General features: G+C 33.2%; 1 protein-coding gene and 1 long non-coding RNA gene across 11 annotated transcripts; one reads left to right on the forward strand and one right to left on the reverse strand.

Moving 5' to 3' along the window:
- Positions 1-3,764: 3,764 nt before the first annotated feature.
- On the reverse strand, positions 3,765-5,649 carry LOC105340195 (uncharacterized). Its single transcript, XR_902124.4, has 3 exons — positions 5,523-5,649; positions 4,347-4,539; positions 3,765-3,902 (listed from the first exon to the last, which is right to left on the reverse strand). It is a non-coding gene; the product is annotated as an uncharacterized lncRNA (long non-coding RNA).
- LOC105340193 (coiled-coil domain-containing protein 150) lies at positions 5,614-19,989 on the forward strand. 10 transcript variants are annotated; one of them, XM_066079459.1, is made up of 24 exons: positions 5,614-5,747; positions 6,595-7,223; positions 7,615-7,800; positions 9,076-9,205; positions 9,378-9,514; positions 10,181-10,288; positions 10,707-10,733; positions 11,101-11,210; positions 11,554-11,731; positions 12,021-12,182; positions 12,363-12,554; positions 12,823-13,014; positions 13,188-13,208; positions 13,711-13,880; positions 15,153-15,279; positions 15,430-15,624; positions 15,793-16,023; positions 16,228-16,278; positions 17,556-17,642; positions 17,795-17,874; positions 17,990-18,098; positions 18,342-18,374; positions 19,169-19,315; positions 19,465-19,989. In XM_066079459.1, the coding sequence occupies exons 2-24, from the start codon at positions 6,687-6,689 to the stop codon at positions 19,513-19,515; spliced, it is 3,261 nt and encodes a 1,086-aa protein (XP_065935531.1). In that variant the 5' UTR covers positions 5,614-5,747; positions 6,595-6,686; the 3' UTR covers positions 19,516-19,989. The 10 variants fall into 10 exon arrangements, with proteins under 10 accessions (XP_065935531.1, XP_011444429.3, XP_065935537.1 ...); XM_011446127.4 differs by having other exon boundaries at positions 5,621-5,747; positions 6,571-7,223; XM_066079465.1 differs by lacking the exons at positions 10,181-10,288; positions 10,707-10,733 and adding an exon at positions 9,854-9,907 and having other exon boundaries at positions 5,621-5,747; positions 6,571-7,223.
- The last annotated feature ends 285 nt before the right edge of the window (positions 19,990-20,274 follow it).

The following is a 20,274-nucleotide window of genomic DNA, read 5'->3' on the forward strand; positions in this document are numbered from 1 at the left end:
GTTTATGGGACAATTTTTGTAGAAATCTGTTACTTAACAATTTGAAAGTGTTAACAGCATTCTTGCTAGGGTGAGAAAACCATATTCCTATTATTTTTAATTAAAATGAAATGTAATCGTCCATAATTGATTTATAAATTTATCTTGTCAGGCTATTATTGATATGTAACTGTAATAGCAACGTAATCTTTGGTTGACATCTGTGTAATAATTATGTAAACAGATTGTGATAACATAACTTCCTTGGTGTACAATGATTTTGACACCTTAAAGTACAGTATCATTTATACACTACTAGTTAATGCCTCGGGGCAGTGAAATAAAACTGTTGATTTTGGTTCACCATCGATTTCAGTAAGATTATTTCTGAACAAGCGAGTGTTTGTAAATCAATTTTAGATTTAGGAATATCCTTGGAGCAAATACTAACGTTGAGCATTTTAAAAGGTTCTTTGATAAACTAATTCAAAACCAAACACATATTTTTCATTTGGATAATTCTAAGTGACAGTTTTCAATAAAATATCTTCTGTCATTCTATCTTGTTCTTTTTACCTTAATTTTCAAACCTTTGTTTCCCGATTATTTTAGTTATAAAACTCAATGTTTAATTAAATCATATTTGCTAGTATACTATGGTGTTAACCAGTTGTATTCAACCTGAAAACAAGTAGAAGACAAGTTTTTTCATCCGAAGTCAAACACTCTTAAGGGAATTTGGATAATCTTCATTTTAATCAACCGACCTAAAATTAATGTCATTTTTGTCCGTTCCGGATCAAAGTTAGAGTACAGTCAAACTACAGGGATCTGACTCAATCTGAGCCAAAAAAGAGAGGGTGGGTATATAGTACAATATAACTACTATTATACTGTGTAACCACTTTTTTCTCTTTCAGATTGAGTCCAGTCCTGTGAGTCAGATCAGAGTAAAACGGACAAACTCCAAAAGTAAACCTCAAATATATGGCTCCTTCAAACATATTACATTTTGTCCTACGTGGTTTTTTTTCACAGTTATTTGAAATTTATGAATTAATCATCAATATTAAAAGGATGGGGATTGCATTTCTTGGTATTTTGTTATTATTTGCATTCAGGTGCATGTTTCATTACAAATCATATTCCGTTTTTATATGTACAAACCTATATTTCAAGACCAAGTAGTAGTATACAGATTGTAATACCACGTTCTGTATATCATTCAGTCAATAAAAATTGTTCTATTTCCAGTTACTATAACATTTGTTCAAATAGTGATTTCATACTTTTTTTTTTTTTTTACAATTATTGCATGCTGTGTCATACAGAAGTACATTTGGACATGCCCTTGAACACCCACTTTTGATTATGAATGAGTTCTGTACGTTTTCTGGCCTTTGACCTTGAACGTTCGATATTGCATAGCGTTAATAGATTGTTATATGCACCATGTCAAAATTAAAAAAAGAAATAAAAAGCAACATTATCAAAAAAAGATTATTAATTTAAAGATGAAAATCGTGATAAAAAAGTCCAAGAATTTTTTGTCTTATTAAAGAAATACGATGTTTGTGCTGATATCTTGATATCGCTGTAACCCCCATGTAATACTAATGACACCTGTGTAATCGTTACGTATGGTGATTCTAGGACAATAACTTCCGACACAGGTTTTAACACCTGACCACTTGACCCCGTTAGGTCAGACATCAACATAAAGGCTGTAACATTAAGTATGTCATTGGTGTTTCTGAGTTTCGATCTTCTCTTACTTTATATCGATCCTTAATGAAAAAAAAATTATTATTTGAAGCAGAATTTGAAAAACAGGAGTTCATGGGTTTTGAATCGTATAATATCATCGGGAATAATTTAAAATAAAGGATTTTCTTTTCATCAGCGAAAACATCAGTGATTACAGTAAAAACTAGAATAGGTGTATGTATTTTCAAAGAAAGCTCTATATTTTGAAAGACTATATGAGGCTCTTTTGGTTTGAAAGAACATAGGTGAATGGATAAGATGAAAATGACTCGTGGTTTTCTTGAAAAATTCAGTTTTGCATTTTAAAAATGATTAAAGTTAAATGCATTTTAACCTCTTAATGCAATGGCATACAAAAGGCTAGAAACTTAAAGCAATAGGCTACAGCCAATGAATAATAGATGTTACATACATAAAGAAAAAAACTCCAAGGTTAAAAAGGATATATTTTGACCACTATTACTTTTGCACTGACGCTTTAGCCCTTCGAAGGTCATATTATATAAATAGTGCCTGTTTGGGAGGGTAACAGTTGAAATTGACACCCCGAGGAAACCATTATGAACCGACGCGAAGCGGAGGTTGACAATGGTTTTTGGGGGGTGTTAATTTCAACTGTTATCCCAAACAGGCACTATTTATTTTATTATACTGAATGTCTTAATTCTAGAGAATTTTTATATTGCTTTTATATAGAAATGACGTGAATTCTACGGCGAACCGTACGCACATAATTTACGCGCATGTAACAATTCGTTGTGTTACCCGTTGCTAAGTGTGTTGCTAACGCTGAGGGTAATAGAACGGATTATCAACTGCGTCTAAACAATCAGATTTCAGTATTTAACATGAAAGTATAATAATCATAAATACTATATTCTATAAATGATGTACAAACTATCAGTAATTTTATGATATTCAAAGTCAGAGAACCGAGAAGTACAGGTAACATTCACTATACTTTATCTTACTTTTTATTTAAAATAGATCCTTATCTTAATAAAATTGGTAGCCCTTCCCTTTAGCAAATTGGACCACAGGCACCTAACGTATTTTTCTCATGTCAGGTGCCTGTGAATGGTACAGACAAAGGTCCATGCACTTCATTGCTTACAGCTCGTGCTAAAGTTAACTGTTATATGATCTGAACTGAGTATATTACGGGGTTTGATTTTTGATGCTGCATGATTGACTGCAAAAGTTATTGCTTTGGAAATTGCAGCAATGAAAAATGCGTTTCTGTGGCAACAAGACTGTTTCATTCAATGTGTATCTTATTATTGGTTATATATACATGCATAACATTAAATCAGATAATATAATCAGGATGAAGTCACCCTCTACTGTACGACCCCCGCCGTATTTCGGGGTCTTTCTGTAGGTAAGCGTGTCTGCCAGTTGTAAGGACTATATGGCGTAAATGACGATGAATGGGTAGAGGTGTGATTTGATTGGTCTAACGGCTTTTAGTCATTTTGTAACGAGGTGTATACCCCACGTGAATGACCTTCCTTGACTATATTTACTATTGATATACGTTAGATTATGTATTCCTACACCACTAGTACAGAGACATAGTCACGGGTTTGGGCGTCATCACAAACTACGGTGATAAGTTTACTGTTTGACCCGTTATGTGCTTCCGATTTCTGGTCTACTCTCTGCCAGATTTGTCATTTTCAGTCCATTGTAACGACTTTTAGTCATAACGTTATAGAAGTTATTTTGAAGAATACTGGGTAGTATTTTAGATGAGTGTACATAAACAATTAGAATATAGTTTAACTCTAAGACTTGCATAGTTAAGTAAGCATTATCACACTTTGCTTTCAGATATAGATGGTTTTGAACGTTAAACTTTATTAACATGTGCGACTGTGAAGGTCTTTGGAAATCGAGAAACTTTCACTAAAAATAAACAGACCGAACAGGTGTATACACTTTATATTTACACAAACATACTACTCTGACATATCATATATAGTAAATTGGGGTTACTAATCGTAAACAAACTGAAATTAACAATTTTATATATTTATTGTATTGTATTTATTACATAAATAAATCGACGATTCGTATTGCTAGATATGGTGTAGCTGGTATGACTCAGTTAGACTTTTGTTTTGGTACAGGTCGCAAATCGGCAGCATTCTTACCTGTATAAAAAAAAAACACGTCAAAAGTGCACACAATTTTAGTTAATATCACAACTAACCACACAACCCATATTTATTTTTTTTTTTTTGGTTTTTTTTAAAAGGTGTCTAACTCGAAATTCAGAAGAAATCCACATTAGTTGCGTATTCAGTTATCTTATTGTTAATTAAAAATTCTTTAAAAAGAGTTGGCATATATTGTACAAGAACCCATGACTTCTTTGACGTGAACTCCCTCCATATCACCGTGCATTAAATATGTGAAAGTGTTAGAGTCTGTCAAAGAATCTCCCGGCATAATTAGCATTAAACTTAATTTCTAAATTCAATAAGGGAAAGGTCAAAATCAAACTGAGCTGTGGACGTATCTACAATAGTATATACGTACGTCACTGGTACTAGACTTAATAAAACAAAGATTGTTTGATATCAAATATGACCTACATGTTCCTGTTAATACTCGTGTAACAACAAAAGACATCACCAGGACCATCAGTAGTGAACCAATCACCAGACTATACGGTAATTCCTCGTGTGTTTCCATGTCAATTGCTGAACATTGTCAAGTTGCGCAATACCAATCTTCAGCTATCCATTGTCCAATTCTGTCATTCGTTGTACTAAGTCTTAGAATACCCTATAGATAAAAATAATGTGAAAATTAAAGATTAAACAGTTAAGCATTTCAAAATCAAATACATGGCATGCCAGTATTAATATATCCATGTCCGAACGTTTCTGTAAAACCGAAAGTAGCCTGAGAGTATCCAGGTAGGCATTTGTAACTTCACAGAATATGAAAAAATAGTATATGTCTGGGACGTATACTATAGTCCCTGATTTCAGCCATTATTATGTCAATAAAAAATCATGAAATTGCGTTTAATACCGAGCGCAGCGAGAGGCGGGCGAAGCCCGCCTCGCGAAGCGAGGATTAATGGTAACACGTATATATAAGAAAATCAGTGAAAAATGAATGTTGAATCAGGGGTACTAAGGCCAAAGAAAAATTCTTCCAGCCCTGGGCGCCGCCATATTGGCAGCCATTTTGTTTTTAAAAAGTTAGTTCGATCATTGATTGCAGGTACTTTTCGATGTTTATTGACCCTAAACTCGCTTTAATAGGTTCTAGTGTTTCAATAGAAGTGAATTTGAATTAAAAGAAATTAAAAAGGAAACCAGAGAAGTTTCAATAGTGCTTCAATCAAGAAACACGACTTGTTCTATGTATGTCTTATCAAATTATCAGATTGAAAATAAAAACATAAACGTCAAGGAACTGATCTTTTAGATACTGAACAAAGTACAATTTTATTACAGCGGCATTCATATGAATAAAATTGATGAACAATAAAAGGAGAAATAAAAAAAATTCGGAATCGCGTAACTGTCTTCGGCTATTTCCGAATACAAAACTTGAACGTTTTACGTCTGAAATATGACGTCATAATGTGTAGACGGAGCACGCGACGTTTAGTTTAACTTTGACGAATGGTATGAGCGGATCCTACTGTGTGCGTTTTAAATATATTTTATCATACATAAATCAACCTGCACTGTGTTAAATCTGCGCTCGGTCCAACGGTCACACCGTTTACATATTAATAAAATTATAAATACCCGTCATTGTATAATATTCCAGACAAGGTTTGGTTTTATTTTATACAATGCATCGACAATGTCTATAAGGCGCTTGAAAAATACATCAAATGATTAGCCATATGTCAAACACTCAACAGATTAAAGCCAAAGCGATTCGACCAATCAAATTTTTTGTATACAAATATGGAGTCTGCGAGATAAAAGACAGCACATATTTCGAATGTAAAATTGTTTAAGAATCAGGTAAGACTACATACAGTTTTTATGAAGTTTTAAAAGTTCAGGGACACCTTAAAAAGTATTTAAATTCATGATTAGATATTTAATTTTTGCTTTACAGTAAAGAAAGTGATGCATTGACATTCCATCGACGCATTTGTTCACAAAGACCAAAAAAAAAAATAATTTAGACAAATTTAACATTCGTCTTAGCTATTGCTGCTGATATTTACAATGTTTATTACAAAAAAATCAATTATTCAATTCCTATGTCTTGAATTTGAAATATATTTCATGCAGTTTGTAACATGTATAGACACGTTTGCATAGTGTTCTTGCTTACATTTAATTAACGCGGAGTGCTATTTAAACTCTAACTGTTCGGTACATTTTTGCACATTTTGTTATAATACAATATATTCTAATGGGCATAATATTTTACTTTCATTTTGTATTGTTTATACACTCCATTGATATTACAATGAAATATAGCTGAAAAGTCAACAACTTGATGTATTAAAGCCCCTACAGAATGTTTGCTATATACACATAGAGGTTTAACTGCCTCGTTCAGTTGATTTGTTCAGCGAAAATATCGCTGTCTTGTAGGCTATCTTAAATCAGTAAATCTCTGAAGTTGTCAATAACTTGTATCCAACCTTTTATTTGTTCAGGCATAAGTTGCAAGAATTCCAACCCATTATTGGATCACTGTGCTCAATGGGGATTTAAATGTACCTCTAATGTCAGTGCCAAGCATAATTAGGAATGTTATCATTACTTTGTCTTTAGAATGTGTGAAGCATGCTGAAAAGCTGAGATAAAATCTAATATCTTTGATTCACAGTCCGGTTTTAATCCATTTCAACAGAACTGATTTGAATCACGCATCTCAACAATGAAGAGCTGTATACAGGTTCAGACAGCAAAGTAACAAACTGGAGAGTTGGTGCATGAGTTGAAATGTCAAGAGCTGTGATCCCACCAATGTCAATATCAATGGAGGGGCCCTCATCGCAACAGACTCTGGAGGTTCTAGAGAAACGCTTAGAGGCTGCAGAACATGACACACAAGACTTGATTGAAAAATTGGGAACAATGGGGTTTGGAAAAAATACTCGACCAGCAGAAAGAGATGTGATGGATCAAAGGGAAGTTATTTCCCCTTACCAAGCTCAAATAGTGGACGTAGATATTCTAAAGGATAATTATGAAACACTTGTGTCAAGAGTGTGTAAAACGGAGAGTGTAATTCAGACCCTGAAATTGAACATGATAAATTTACAAGGTGACAGGGATTTGAAAATGAAATGTTCAGATGAAGATTATGAGCAAAAGTATGATATGTTAAAAGAGACGTATGAACAAGAATTAGGAAAAATGAGAAGAAAACTCAATCAGGTGACAGAGGACTTAAAAACAGAACACGAGGCAAGATTAAAGGCCAAGGAAGAAATAAAGCAACTGAAAACAGAACTGGATAATGCTACTGTTTCAAAAGTAAGAATTCTTTTCTCTTTTTTCCAGTAAATGATATGTATTACATGTATTAATTAACTCATCATGCTCACTGTGTGTGCATTTATAAAATTCCTAATAAGAAAGAATGATCATATTCTCATTTCCTCATATATTCGATACATGTATCATTCTATAAAGTTTCAAAATAATTCTTTACTCACCCCCATCCCATCTCCCAAAGACAAATGTATAGGGATTTATGATAAGAAAAATAATAATACAACTTTTCTTTATACATGTATTCTTGTTTATATAACTTGAAATTTCCATCTCTAGAAACTATTTGTCAAATAGTGCTCCACTCTTACTGAAAACTTGTTAATTACATACATGTACAATTATCTGTAATATGAAATAATTTTGATTGTAGGAAACTATTTGTGCTGCAACAGATGAGTTGTCCTCGCAGAAATCTAAATTCCAAAAACGTATTAATGAATTGCGAGAAGAAATAGAGAGAGAGAAAAGTTTACGACATAGTTTAGAAGAATCTCATAACACTTTATTAGCCAGAATAAGGGAAATGGAATCGATTGTTGAGTCAGAGAGTAAAGAGGTAAGATTTACTGATTATGGGTATTTTATCTTAAAAGATTTGGTAAATAAGGCAATAAAACAGAGATCCATTTGAACATAAAAAAACTATTTGTTTTTTGTTTCTCTAGTGTGTTACCAAATATGGTACATAAAATCAAAACTGATATTAAATTTTTTTTCATGGTTCTTTGTTTATTTGTTTGTTATTGTAATGTTTTCTGATTTCTCTTTTAATTTGCTTGTTGTTTTGTGTCATTCGATTCAAACAACTCACTCACTGAGTTATTAATTAGACTGTGAATAATGCAAAATACACCTGCGTTTTCTTAGTCAGAATACAATTTAATCGACATGCACATGTACAAAATTTCAATCAAAACCAACATTTCTGGTTGAGAGAAGTATAACAATAACAATAAAAATTCTATTTGTCTCCATCAAGAAAATACCTGTACATTGTAGAAAATCAATTTCTAGCAGAAAACTTTGTAACACCAACCAATGTCTTAGAGAGATTTTATTCCAGTATTTCAAACTGTTACTTTAGCGCCCAACATGCCTCAGTTTTATATACCTATGGAACATAGGTGAAAATATTTTGATAAACTATTAATCCTTCTTGATCTTGGATCAAAAAGATTTTTATTTCTAAGTTCCGATGTATTGCTTTGAATGTAGGTCCTTTTTATGTCAATAAATTTTTTCAAATCCCTGTGTAGATACCACTGAACCGGGAGGATTTAAATGTTAGTTCTGTCATTGGTCAGGTTTGATGTACATTAGTTGATAAGACATGAGTTCAGGATACAGGTGAACAAAAAACAATAAGCAGTAACACACTCAGTCAACATGAGAATTTTTACATTTGTTTGCTCTGTCCACCTTTGTATTTATTTTTCAAACAACAGAATTAGATTTTATATTCTCACTATATGCTACAGCTGTAATGCGTTGACATGTCATTGTTTTATAAGACATTTAAAGATACTGACATTTTTCATTAGTTTGTCCTTTTTTTGTTCATGTTGAATGATTGTTTTTCATTGTGTCAATGCCATGGATTTATAACTTGGGAAAATGTCCTCTGAAGAGGTATAAAAATGTATAATTGTAATAATGTTGCTAAGCATTAATCATGAACAAAACAGGATTATTGTGCATTTTATACTTTATTTCAATTAATGCACTGAATGTGTAAGTGTAAACAGTAATCAATTTTTGTATTAGAATATCAAGTTGAGCAATGGTTTATTTTTGTTTTTCATGCATTAATTAATTAATTTATCCTTTCAAGGTAAAAACTTTGTCAAATGACTGTGGCAATTTGAGGAGTGATGCAGTAAAAGTTCGTGAAGAATTGAGATATGAGAAATCTCAGAGGGAATTGTATGAGTCACAGTTCACACAAACCAGTCAGGAGAATGGTAAGAGATACATGTATTAGAATTTGCTTAGGATTTCCATACGAAATAAATATACATGTACTTTTAGTTATAGAATAAAGCTACCATGAATTGTACTTGAGAAATATTGAGTGTCAACCTCAGAAAATGAGAATTTTAAATGGAAGAATTTTGAAAATAATTTTCATAACAGAACAACTCAGAAAGAACTATGAATCTGCCGAATCTGACAGGAAGTTGTTGATAACGGAGATGCAACGGCTGAGAACTCAGTATGAGGACCTGATAAAGCAACTGGAACAGACCCAAGTCATTGTGGACCAGCAAAAGGTACCTGTGTAATCATGATAGACACTATCCTCTAGAATATTTTTTCAATTGGTATACTGTACATCTGATTACAGTTCCTCTCAAAAGTTATTAGACTAAGTACCGGTACTCATTTTTCTCAAAGCTGTTATAAACTTCTTGATCATCATACATGTAGCATATCATACCCATTACTTCTGACTGTAGTAATTTCACCCATGAGTAAGATTTATTTTCTTGTAGGCATAAGAGTTGCTTACATTCTTAATGTTTCTTGCTTTTTTTTTATTCTTTGATCATTTACTATACAAAAAAGTTTTAAAGGTTGGAAAGTCTTCAAATAATATGTACATTACACAGGAAATGCTTCTGATAGACAAAATTACATTAGCCAATCAGTTTTCTCGTTTGAAGGTAAGCCTGTGTAGGGCACCTGGGAAATATTACAACTAAGCATTATGGGATAAGGAATATATCTAACATTGCATCATTTTACATTTGAAGTGTTTTAATTAAAAACAAATATAACACATTGTGAATAACATCATGTTTTCAGAACTCAAAACTTAAAAAAAATCTTAACAATGTCAGATAACAAATTCACCATCGATAACCATATAGGACAAGTATGTGAATGACCGTACTGTGTTCATGTATAGGACTAACATTAGCTTCTGTTTGTATCAGTCCAATAACACCAAGCTAGAACAAGAGAATGAACATCTTAACAAAATCCTCAGTTCTGCCTCAGAGGAGAAGGAGCGAATCAAGTCCATGCATGAACGTGAACTAGAGGTAGGTTCTCAGCATCTACAGAACATTGAATTAGCATCTCATCGATTCGTCTACATTTAGTGATAGATTCAGCTGTAATAGTACTTGTGTGTGATAGAATAGGAAACCTCTTTCTTATGAATCTTGGTTAGGAATTAATCAGCTGACCAAAATGGTCAAGGAATAACTGAATACGCATGTTATATACATGTATTATAATCAAATGAATGTATATTTATGCAATAAATAATGTATGCAGTGATAAAATAAATTTATACAATATTGCTTAGATTGTTTAATGTAATGTATATTGCTTGTAGATTATAAATATTGACAGTAAAACACGGTACAACAGAAAAAACAGAGTAATGTTTTAATAGATAAAAGAAGCTTTTCAGAAAGGATTGAGTATAATGATGCTGTCTTATTTTGTTGGTAGTTGATGTGTGCCTTTGACATAGTACAGGTTATTGTGTGTTGGTGAAGGGTTTACTGGAATAGGGTTCAATCCACTATTGTTCTATTCATAATCTGGTCACTCTATTATCATATGTACAATTAAGGGTTATTTGAATGGAAGTGGAATTCTTTTATGTTCAATGTATGTATAATATACTAGTATCATTACATGTATCATCTTCACATGAAAACTCTTTAATTTATGCAATTACTCTTTGAACCAAGGCAATTACTCTTTCATGCCATATTACTCTGCATTTAATTCTCATATTGTTTCAAACCATTGCTCAGAATTGTTTTCATAACCTTACATTTTTAAAAATTTGATGATTACCAAAGCTTAATAAGATGATTGAGTGTACGTTCATGTGCAGGCAGAGAAAAAGAGAGTGAATGAAAAACAAAAGTTTGAAGAGGAAGCACTGCAGAGTAAACTCAAAGTACAGGAACTTACATCACAGAATGAAACTCTCAAGAAAAAATTGTAAGTTATTATGTTTATTTAAAAATATATGATAACTCATAGTTTTTCTCAAACTGTATAATACAGGTAATACTTTAACCTCTCTAAGTTTTATTCCATTAACATCACACATTGATAATAAGTGGATAGATTAAAGTTTCAGACTTTTAATGTATTTGTGGAGATAGAATTTGTCTTCATTGTAATTAACAATCTTAAAAAAAGGATTGGCAGTAAGTGTCTCTGTAGATATTCTTTTCCCTGGATACCATGGATTGTGAAATGAACAATTTTAAGGAACCTTGTCTTCCATCCCTGATTTAATTTTTGACTAGTGATATAAAATTTTATCTGACCATTTCAGGGCTCATTCTGAGAAGGAGTTACAGAGTCTGAGCAAGAAGTATGTTGCCAAGGATGAGGAATACAACATGGCCTCAGAGGGGCTGGAGAAGGAACTGAGCGCACTCAAACACAAGTATAGCCTGGTCAGCAAGGAGAAACTCAAACTCACCAAGGACAAAGAGAACCTGCTTGAAGAGGTATGAGTAGTACTTATTGAGTAGGCTTTGTTGTATGTGTGTATTGTCAGAACATCAATCCCAGTGTCTATTTTTCTCTAAGGAAACATTTTATGTGTTCAGTTCATGTATGATAAAAGATGTGAACTGTTGAGATACTTGTATTCACATTTACTGGTATAGTGAAATTAGGTTTATTCTTATATCTGAAATGAATTTAGTAATATTGTTAGATATAACAAATTTGGGTTGTCCCTGGCACTTTGCTATAACCATGTTTTACTGTATATAATTAATTTTCTTGATTTAGGTCAGTCAGACAGTGGACACCATGCAGGAAGAACACAGCAAACTGACCAATGAAATTCATCAGCTAAAATCTGAGCTGGAATCACAGACCAAGAGGAGGAATGCCTTGGAGCAGGAAAATGCTTCTCTGCTGGAGAGGGTGTCTCAGTTTGACCAGCAGAGGGTGAGTTTGTGATAAACAATCTATATCTGTCTTTTTTTTTAAACCAGAAACACATTCCTCTATTGATATGTGAATTTCAGAAATAAAGAGGAAAAATGTGACTCCCCCACCCCCACAAAAAAAATTTATCAATTTATGGTTGATTGTATATGTCATTGTTATGTTGGTACATACATTTAGGATTCCCAAAGCCGAGTGGAGAAGGTGATGAAAGACATGATGGAGCAGAAGAATAAGTTAGCGTACGACAATGGCCGCCTACAGACAGAGGTTCAGGAGCTCCGCGGTCAGGTGGACATCCTCAAAATCTCCAGTACTGACGCTGAGCAGCTCAGGGCCAAGAATAGCAGCCTACAGTCAAGATATGATCTAGTAAGATATCTCAAAATTATCATGTTAATCTATAATAAGACCTGTATTATGATTGTTTTTGTGTGGTAACAAATTTATTCAAGATGAAAGATATAAAATTGTGAATTAAATCTTGTTTGGTTCACAGTATTTTGTACTTTGCATTCAAAACAATACATTCAGCAACAGCAGTCAAAGTTACGGTAACTAATAAAGCTTTGCTATCTAAAAACTTAATTACTTGTAAGGTTCAAGAAAATGTATGCTTTATGTTTGATAACTGATATAGGCTCAAAAGGAAATCAGCGATTTAAAGATCAATGTTCAGAGAATGGAAAACCAGCTCCGCACTTCCCAGGGTTCCATGGAAACCAGGGAACGAGACTACACATTTGCCATAACAACACGTGATGAGGTGCTTAGAGAGAAATCAGGATTGATGGAGAAACTGAAAGAAGTGGAAGAAAGGGAAAAGAAAAAGGTGGGAAGTCAAAGTTAACATAAAGAAATTTTAAAATCCAGAATTAATTGGCAAAATGAGAATATCATTAGTGGATAGATTAGTTTACAGATTGAAAAAAAAAGTTGCTCTTTGAGGTATGCTGGGTAACGGTAACTGAAATTCCTTGCTAGTAAAATTTACTTGTATTGCAGATAACAGAGGCAGAATTAGAGGTTTGAAGTGAAATGTTCTCGTAATGATTGACTGTGTTAGTTCTTTTGTGTACAGATGAGCTGTTGGACAGATCGAGGATTATTGCCACGTTAAATCTGCTTATCTAACGACATGTTCATAGAAAAATTAACAGCATTTTAACACATTAATCATCAGTTACTATGTGTCTTGTCTCTTTATTTCATACTCAGTGATATCTTACTACTGATGTATATATACTTAGCAAGTAAACCTGGGTGTAGGAAAGCAATATGTATACTTTGGTAACTTTAACCTCCATGTATAGGACAAGGTCCAAAAAATAGCTGAAAAAATACTAGAAAAAGTGATTCGGATCAATTTGCTTTTGTTCTATTTCTTCAATTTTTTTCCAATCATTTACACACCATACTTTCAATGGCAAATCATACAATCAAATCATCAACAAAACAAAAATACAGTTTTTTAAAAATTTCTTTGTGAATGAATCAAACAATTTATCTACAAACTTTGTATTTTCAGGTGAGCAGTCTCCAAAAGAATTTGGATGATGCGAAGGCGGTCAACAAGGAGATAGCTGCCACCCTGGAGGCTGTCATGTCCTCTCACTCCCAGCTACAGTCTGTGGTGGAGGGACTGCAGGTCGATCTCGGGAAGAAGGACTCGCAGATGGCTCACCTCAAGTCAGAAAAGTAAGACAATCACTGACCCTTATATATTATTTATACCTTATACCTATATACTGGCCATGAGGACAAAAGACAACAAGCTGGCCTTTGGTGCACATTAAAAAAATCAGATGTATGATAACATGAGAAGCCCCCCCCCCTTGTACATGAATATGGTGTGGTTTAGAATTGGACCATTATAAAACAGTTTGACTAGTATTTGAAAGCTAACTTTTGGTGAAAATGAAATGATTAGAATGTTCTAGAGTGAATTACTTGACAAGATGTACATACCAAGTATATCATTAAGCTTTAATTCTGGTATATACCGGTATTTTTGATGATTTATCAGTTGTGTTTTCAGCTTTTGCCACATATTCAATGTATCTAGTATAGACTATACTGAGATTTTCAAATGGTAATTGGTATATACATAAGCTTAATCAATTAGACTCATCCTATTTATTTTTCACATGACTGTGTAAATTTTATTTCAGTTATGAAATGTGAGTTGTGTTGCTGAACACTTTCTTTAGAGTGCAATTTTTCACTTTCATTGCAGTCCTGAGTTTACAATTTGTAATAACATTATGATTTACATGTACTATTCAAATAGCCACATTTACGTTTAATACACTTTATATGAAATATTACATATTACATGCTGTTGCATTGAGATATACTGTTGTGTGCTATAACAACACTGTACTTGATGAAATGTCAGAAGAAAGTACTCCTTCATCTATACATGTAATTCATGTATACCACAGAACTGACATTACATGTATTCTGAGTTGATGTATATGTATCACAATTACTTTTTGCAGTTGTATACTTGTATCTTTAAGAATTGTTGTGAGATTGAACTAATCTTGTACAATTGTAAGTTTATTTGTTTAGTGAATTAACCTACAATTACCTATACCTGTGTCTTATACAGGTACAATGTACAGTATATATGTATATATGTATCTCAGGCAAAACTTGCTTTAATCATATACCAGTACATGTAATCATATTTAGCAGACTTACCTGTACTTCTGAAATGTTAAATTCTTATAGTGGAATTGCAGGACTCTGCTTCATATACATGTACTTTATCATGAATATATCAAGACAAGTGTGCCTACAATCCAATCCTTTTTTTTTAAGATTTAGAAACCATATAAACTATTTATTTTTGTATTCAATGAGTTCAAGTGTGTAGTTGTGACATTATTTTTTCTCTATTGATTTATAAACATAAATTGTGTATTTATTTTTCTCTTATTTGTTTTTTCAATCTTAATGCTTTAGAAACAAGGAGCAGGAGGAATGGAAGCGCGAGATGAGGAAGTTCGAGGAGCGAATGGAGGCCCTCCGAGGGGACCTGAAAAAGGAGCGAGATAAATCACAGCGCAAAAATCTCAAAGACATAGGCGAGGTAAATATACACAGTTCAAGAAACATTCTACCGTAATATATACTGTAAAATTTACAAAATATATTTTCGATGCGAATGTGGAAACTTTTCTCACATTTTCATGATAAACTAATGGTATATATGAGTGTATGAAAATGTTTTGTTTTACAGATTAAGAAACAGAATGATAACCTACAAACAAGGAATATGGAGTTGGTGAAGGCAAACACGGATCTACGCCACAAGCAGTCTGACTCTGACAACCTGATCCAAAACTTGAAGGACAAAGTGTCGGAGCAGAAGAAGAGGATAGAGTATCTGAACAGGTCAAAGAAAGACCTTGAAGAAAACTCAGAGAGGATGAAGGTAGGGGTGTCTGGTGGGAGAACAAGATCAGTACTTGTTTATTTAAAAAAAACATGAAAGCTTAATGTAAACATTCAGTTCTGTTGAACACAATTTTTAGTAGAATTTGAAAAACAGTTTTAAAGTACAGTGTGTAGGTGTTGAGTATACAGAAAATTGTTTCTACAGATGATGCGGGAGGAGATTGAAGAATTAGAGAAACTACGAGATGAGTACATTCACAGAAACGCTGAACAAGGGGAGATGATCAATTCGTTCATGATACAGATTGGCTCGCTCCAAGACGAGCTTAAACAGCTTGCTCAAGCTCAGCTCAGAACAAATGACCTTGTCAAGCAGAGAGACAAGGCTCTGGAGAAAGAAAAAATCCTGAAGGATGAGCTCAAGAAAAAATACAAGGTAGATAGTGATTCAGAGAGGGAAAACTATTTACGATAAACAAAACTTTAAAAAAATCAAGGTCAGACTTTTTAACCACCGATAATGCTTGCTTGGTAAGAAAGATTTAGCCATCATTTTTGGAAAGGGTGTGGAATCCCATTTTATCTTGAATTATTGAAACTGATAAATGAGTTGAAGTTTTGATTGGGTGTATTTGGACAGAATTCATCTGATGCAGACAATGGACAACATAAGCATAAATCTAAGGTAGTGGTAAGTATCTCGGAGTCTGAGACAGTGGAACTTGCAGTGCACTGATGCATGTCGTGTACTGACCTAGTGACCTTGTGCAGTTTTCACCCAGCCATGAATTGTTAAACCTAAATTACCAGTAATGTGCTTCCTCATCTGTATTTCTGTACACAGAAAAGAAAGACATTTTACCAGTTACTGTTGTTTTTTTTTTTTTTACTTTATACCACTTACCGGTAATTGTTTGCACAATATGTAAATTGCACTTACAGGTAGCTAGTAAGAGAAAAGAAATGTAACTTTCTTTCATCTTTAAGCATTTTTCAACTGATATGTAGAGAAAGTGCAAATCAATGTCCTTTTTTTCAAAGTTGACAGTTTTAATTCTTCCTTTGCATTTATTTTTTTTCTTCTGAATTGCTTTTAGTTTTAGAATTGCAAAGAGCTTCATAAGGAGTTAGCACCTACAATTATACATGTAACTTAATACATGTATATATCATTTTCATCAGTAAATGACATTTCACAGAAGGGAATTATAAATTGTACTGTTTGAATTAAGAGTTTTTAATGGGTTTTTAAATCCCAACGTATGATTCCTTTTCCAATTATCAGATACATTTCTGTTCATCATCTTATAAAATTTTTCTTCCTTACATGTAGAAATCCAATCCAACTTTATCAATTCCCTTAGTAGCACGATGTACTTCCTATAGTTGATATTCAATGTACAAAGTTAATATCAGTAAGGATTGCAGGTTGTGGCGTCAAGACTGTTGCTGATTTACAAAAAATGTTTTGTATTTTCATACCCCCTCCTCCCCCCCCCCCCCCCCCCCCCAAAAAAAAAATTATCTTGGAAATTGGGTTCAGACTTCTCCCAGTATTCCCATCTGTAGATTTAAATTGTTGTTTTTAAACAATGAAAAATTAAGCATCACTAACAGTTTTGTGTGCTGTGATATTTTAAACAATGAATAATTTTCAAGCTAAAAAAGAAAAAATTATGTTTAACAAATTTTGACTGCAGTTGAATGTAACCGTAACGTTAATTATGTGAGATCACAAAGGGAAGAAGTATCATTCAACAAGAAAAATTATTTTTAATCAGAAACCAATCTGATTCAGCTGATTTACATGTGATATTTTAAGATCATGGTACTTATCGATATCATTATTGATATCAATACAATTAACATATTATCATAGATAAAAACTTTACCAAAGCAATATGTTATCATATTAATTTGAATAGCCCAAAGTCAAAATGAACTTGTCAAGATGTTGATTTCTTTCAGGATTCAAGACGCCATCAAGAAGAAGTGGAGAAGATGAGAAGAGAGACAGAGGATCGGCTCCGAAGAGCTCAGAATGAGTCAATAGAGGTCAGGGGTCAATCTTGATGCATATAAATAGAAGATAAGATGTGTAGCTAATGTGATGAGTGATGTGTGAGATTAGAATTGACTTCATGTCCTCAAATGCAAGGAAATTATTATAATGGTCATGATTTTGTTATTTTGTTATGTATTTTCAGGTATCGGGTCATCTGCAGGATGCGCATGAATGGTTCAAGTCAAAATTTGATAAGCTGCAACAGGAGATACTAGACTCAAGGTATTAAAATGGCAGCATTAGGTTGGTCTTTTAACGGTACATGTATTTTATTCTAAAATGCCTCTTGAACTTGATAGTCATTAAAGAATAAATAGAAATATGATATGTCTTACAGAAAAACCCAGAATGTATTAGAAAGTGAGAACCAAGAGCATAAGCGACAACTGGAGTCAGAGCGATGGAGAGCCCACGCTGCTGCAGAGAAAGCCAGGGACATGATAAAGGTAGCCAATTAAAACTTAGCAATTGGTTTCCATGACAATGAGTCATGATTCAGTGTCACATCATAAAGAATTGTCTTATCAGAATGTATTAATTCACTGTAATGTTTTCTTTAATCAAATTATTTTCATATATATTATGTCAAAATCAAAGTAACTTTTAACACCAATTGGGCAAGTCAATGAAAAGTCAATGAAAATTTTAGATGATTCTCATGTATTTCTGTGTCTTTTATTTATGTGAAGGCATGTCAAAGTGAAAAGAAGCAGAAAAACGGGGTACATTGTTACAGATAGTTTTAGCTTTTAGAGCAGCTACTAACATGTCACATTTGTGCTTAATTTCATCCAAATTATTTCAGTATGGTAGAAATCATTAAACTTTAAAACTTTGCACAGCAAGAGATGCCATCGAAAAGATTTTTGAAAGATTATGGAAAACAACCGTAAAAATTTTTTTATGAAATCTTCTGGTCACATTTTTGGCCAAAATCAGGCACTAAATGGAAAATCTTTAATGGCCAAAACAACTAATATACATGTGCCTCCTTCTTTAACACAACACCCCTCCCTCCCCCCCCCCCCCCCCATTTAAGACATTCCATCAATGTAAATGTTCACAACAGCTCTGATATCTAGTCCAACCATTCCCTTCAGATATGGAATCAAGGCATTTTACCTCAGTCACATTTTCTTTTACACTTTGCACCTTTTGCCATTGGTATATGATTAAATGATTTGTGTGGCCTCCATTGGACATTTATGGTTGTTCTGGGGTTTGGGTTTACTAACTATATCAAGTTTAAGCAACAGTTTTAGAATCTGAATTGCCAATGCCAGTGTGTACTGAGTATATGCTAGGTAAATGAAATACCAGTATGTTGGCTTTACATGCCTTACAGGCATATACAGGCAAAATAATAAAATACTGCAAAGTCTTGTGCATACATTTAAATTATATGGTTGTGTAAAAGTATTGTCTGTTGAGAATATCTTGTAAAATTTATTGGCAAACAAGAGACTTTCAATTATAAATCTGCAATAGTATTCTATGTTTATCTTAAATAATACAGACCAGCAGACAGACAATCAACCAGCTTGCTAACTATGCAGAAATAGCAGACACGGACACTAAACACCAACTGCTGAAACTTCAGGCTGAGCTGGAGCAGGAGAGAGACCACGCCAAGTACCTGGAAATGAAGCACCAAAAATATAAGGTAGCAAACCATGAAGATGGCTGCAGATCTGATTGGCCCATTCTACAAAGATTCTGTATCAGTCATTGCAATGAATTGTTATTGGATAAATTAATTAGCTTTGTGATATTCAGATTTATTCATTATTTATTGTATGTTTTCTGTTACAGGAGGCTAGTGCAAGACAGCTGGAACAGCTTCTGACCGAGTTTCATCACTAAATTTTTTAAGATCGCAAGTGTGCAGTTCTCTTCAGAGATTTTCATCAGAAGAGGTTGTACCCGTAGCAAACATATGGTGAACCCCGAATACAGTATTCCCCAGTGGTATTGCCTCCAGACAATCCCTCAATTCACAAAAAGACAGGCTGGCCAAAAAAAAAAAAAGCTTCAGGCATCAGACAACATATCAGGAGTAACTGTTCTTTTGCAGCTATTTTGTGTAATGTATGTTGGAGTGACTGCCAAGTGTTTTCTCTTTTCTAGTCTAGTATCTCTGTGTCTATGGAGCCTCATTCGTCAGGGAACATTCCTATATAAAACATTCCAGTCTGTTATATTCCATGAGTGACTACCATGTATCTGTGATAATCTATGTGCAGCAATATTTATACTTTTATGTACTTTTTAAAAAATATCATGTATATGTTTATGTAAAATATATATGTACATGTATTAATAAACTAATTAATGCAATATATTTTTTTTTTTCATTAAAAGAATAATACAGTAAAAAAAACCTTTCCAATTCATACAGTAATAATGGTCCCACTCTTCAGGTGCTATAGTATAGTATAGTGATCAATCTTTCAATCCACCTTATTTTCATTTTCATCATTGCTAAACTGAAGGTTCAAGCAAGTGTTTCTAGTCACCTGTTGTCCAACGTCCATCTGTAAACTTTTTGACACTTCTCTAAAACCACTTTGCAAAACACCAAACTTGGTTGAAGGTTTTACATTGATAAATTAAAGGTCAAAA

This window comes from Magallana gigas, chromosome 3, assembly GCF_963853765.1.
Source record: "Magallana gigas chromosome 3, xbMagGiga1.1, whole genome shotgun sequence".
NCBI lineage: Eukaryota > Metazoa > Mollusca > Bivalvia > Ostreida > Ostreidae > Magallana > Magallana gigas.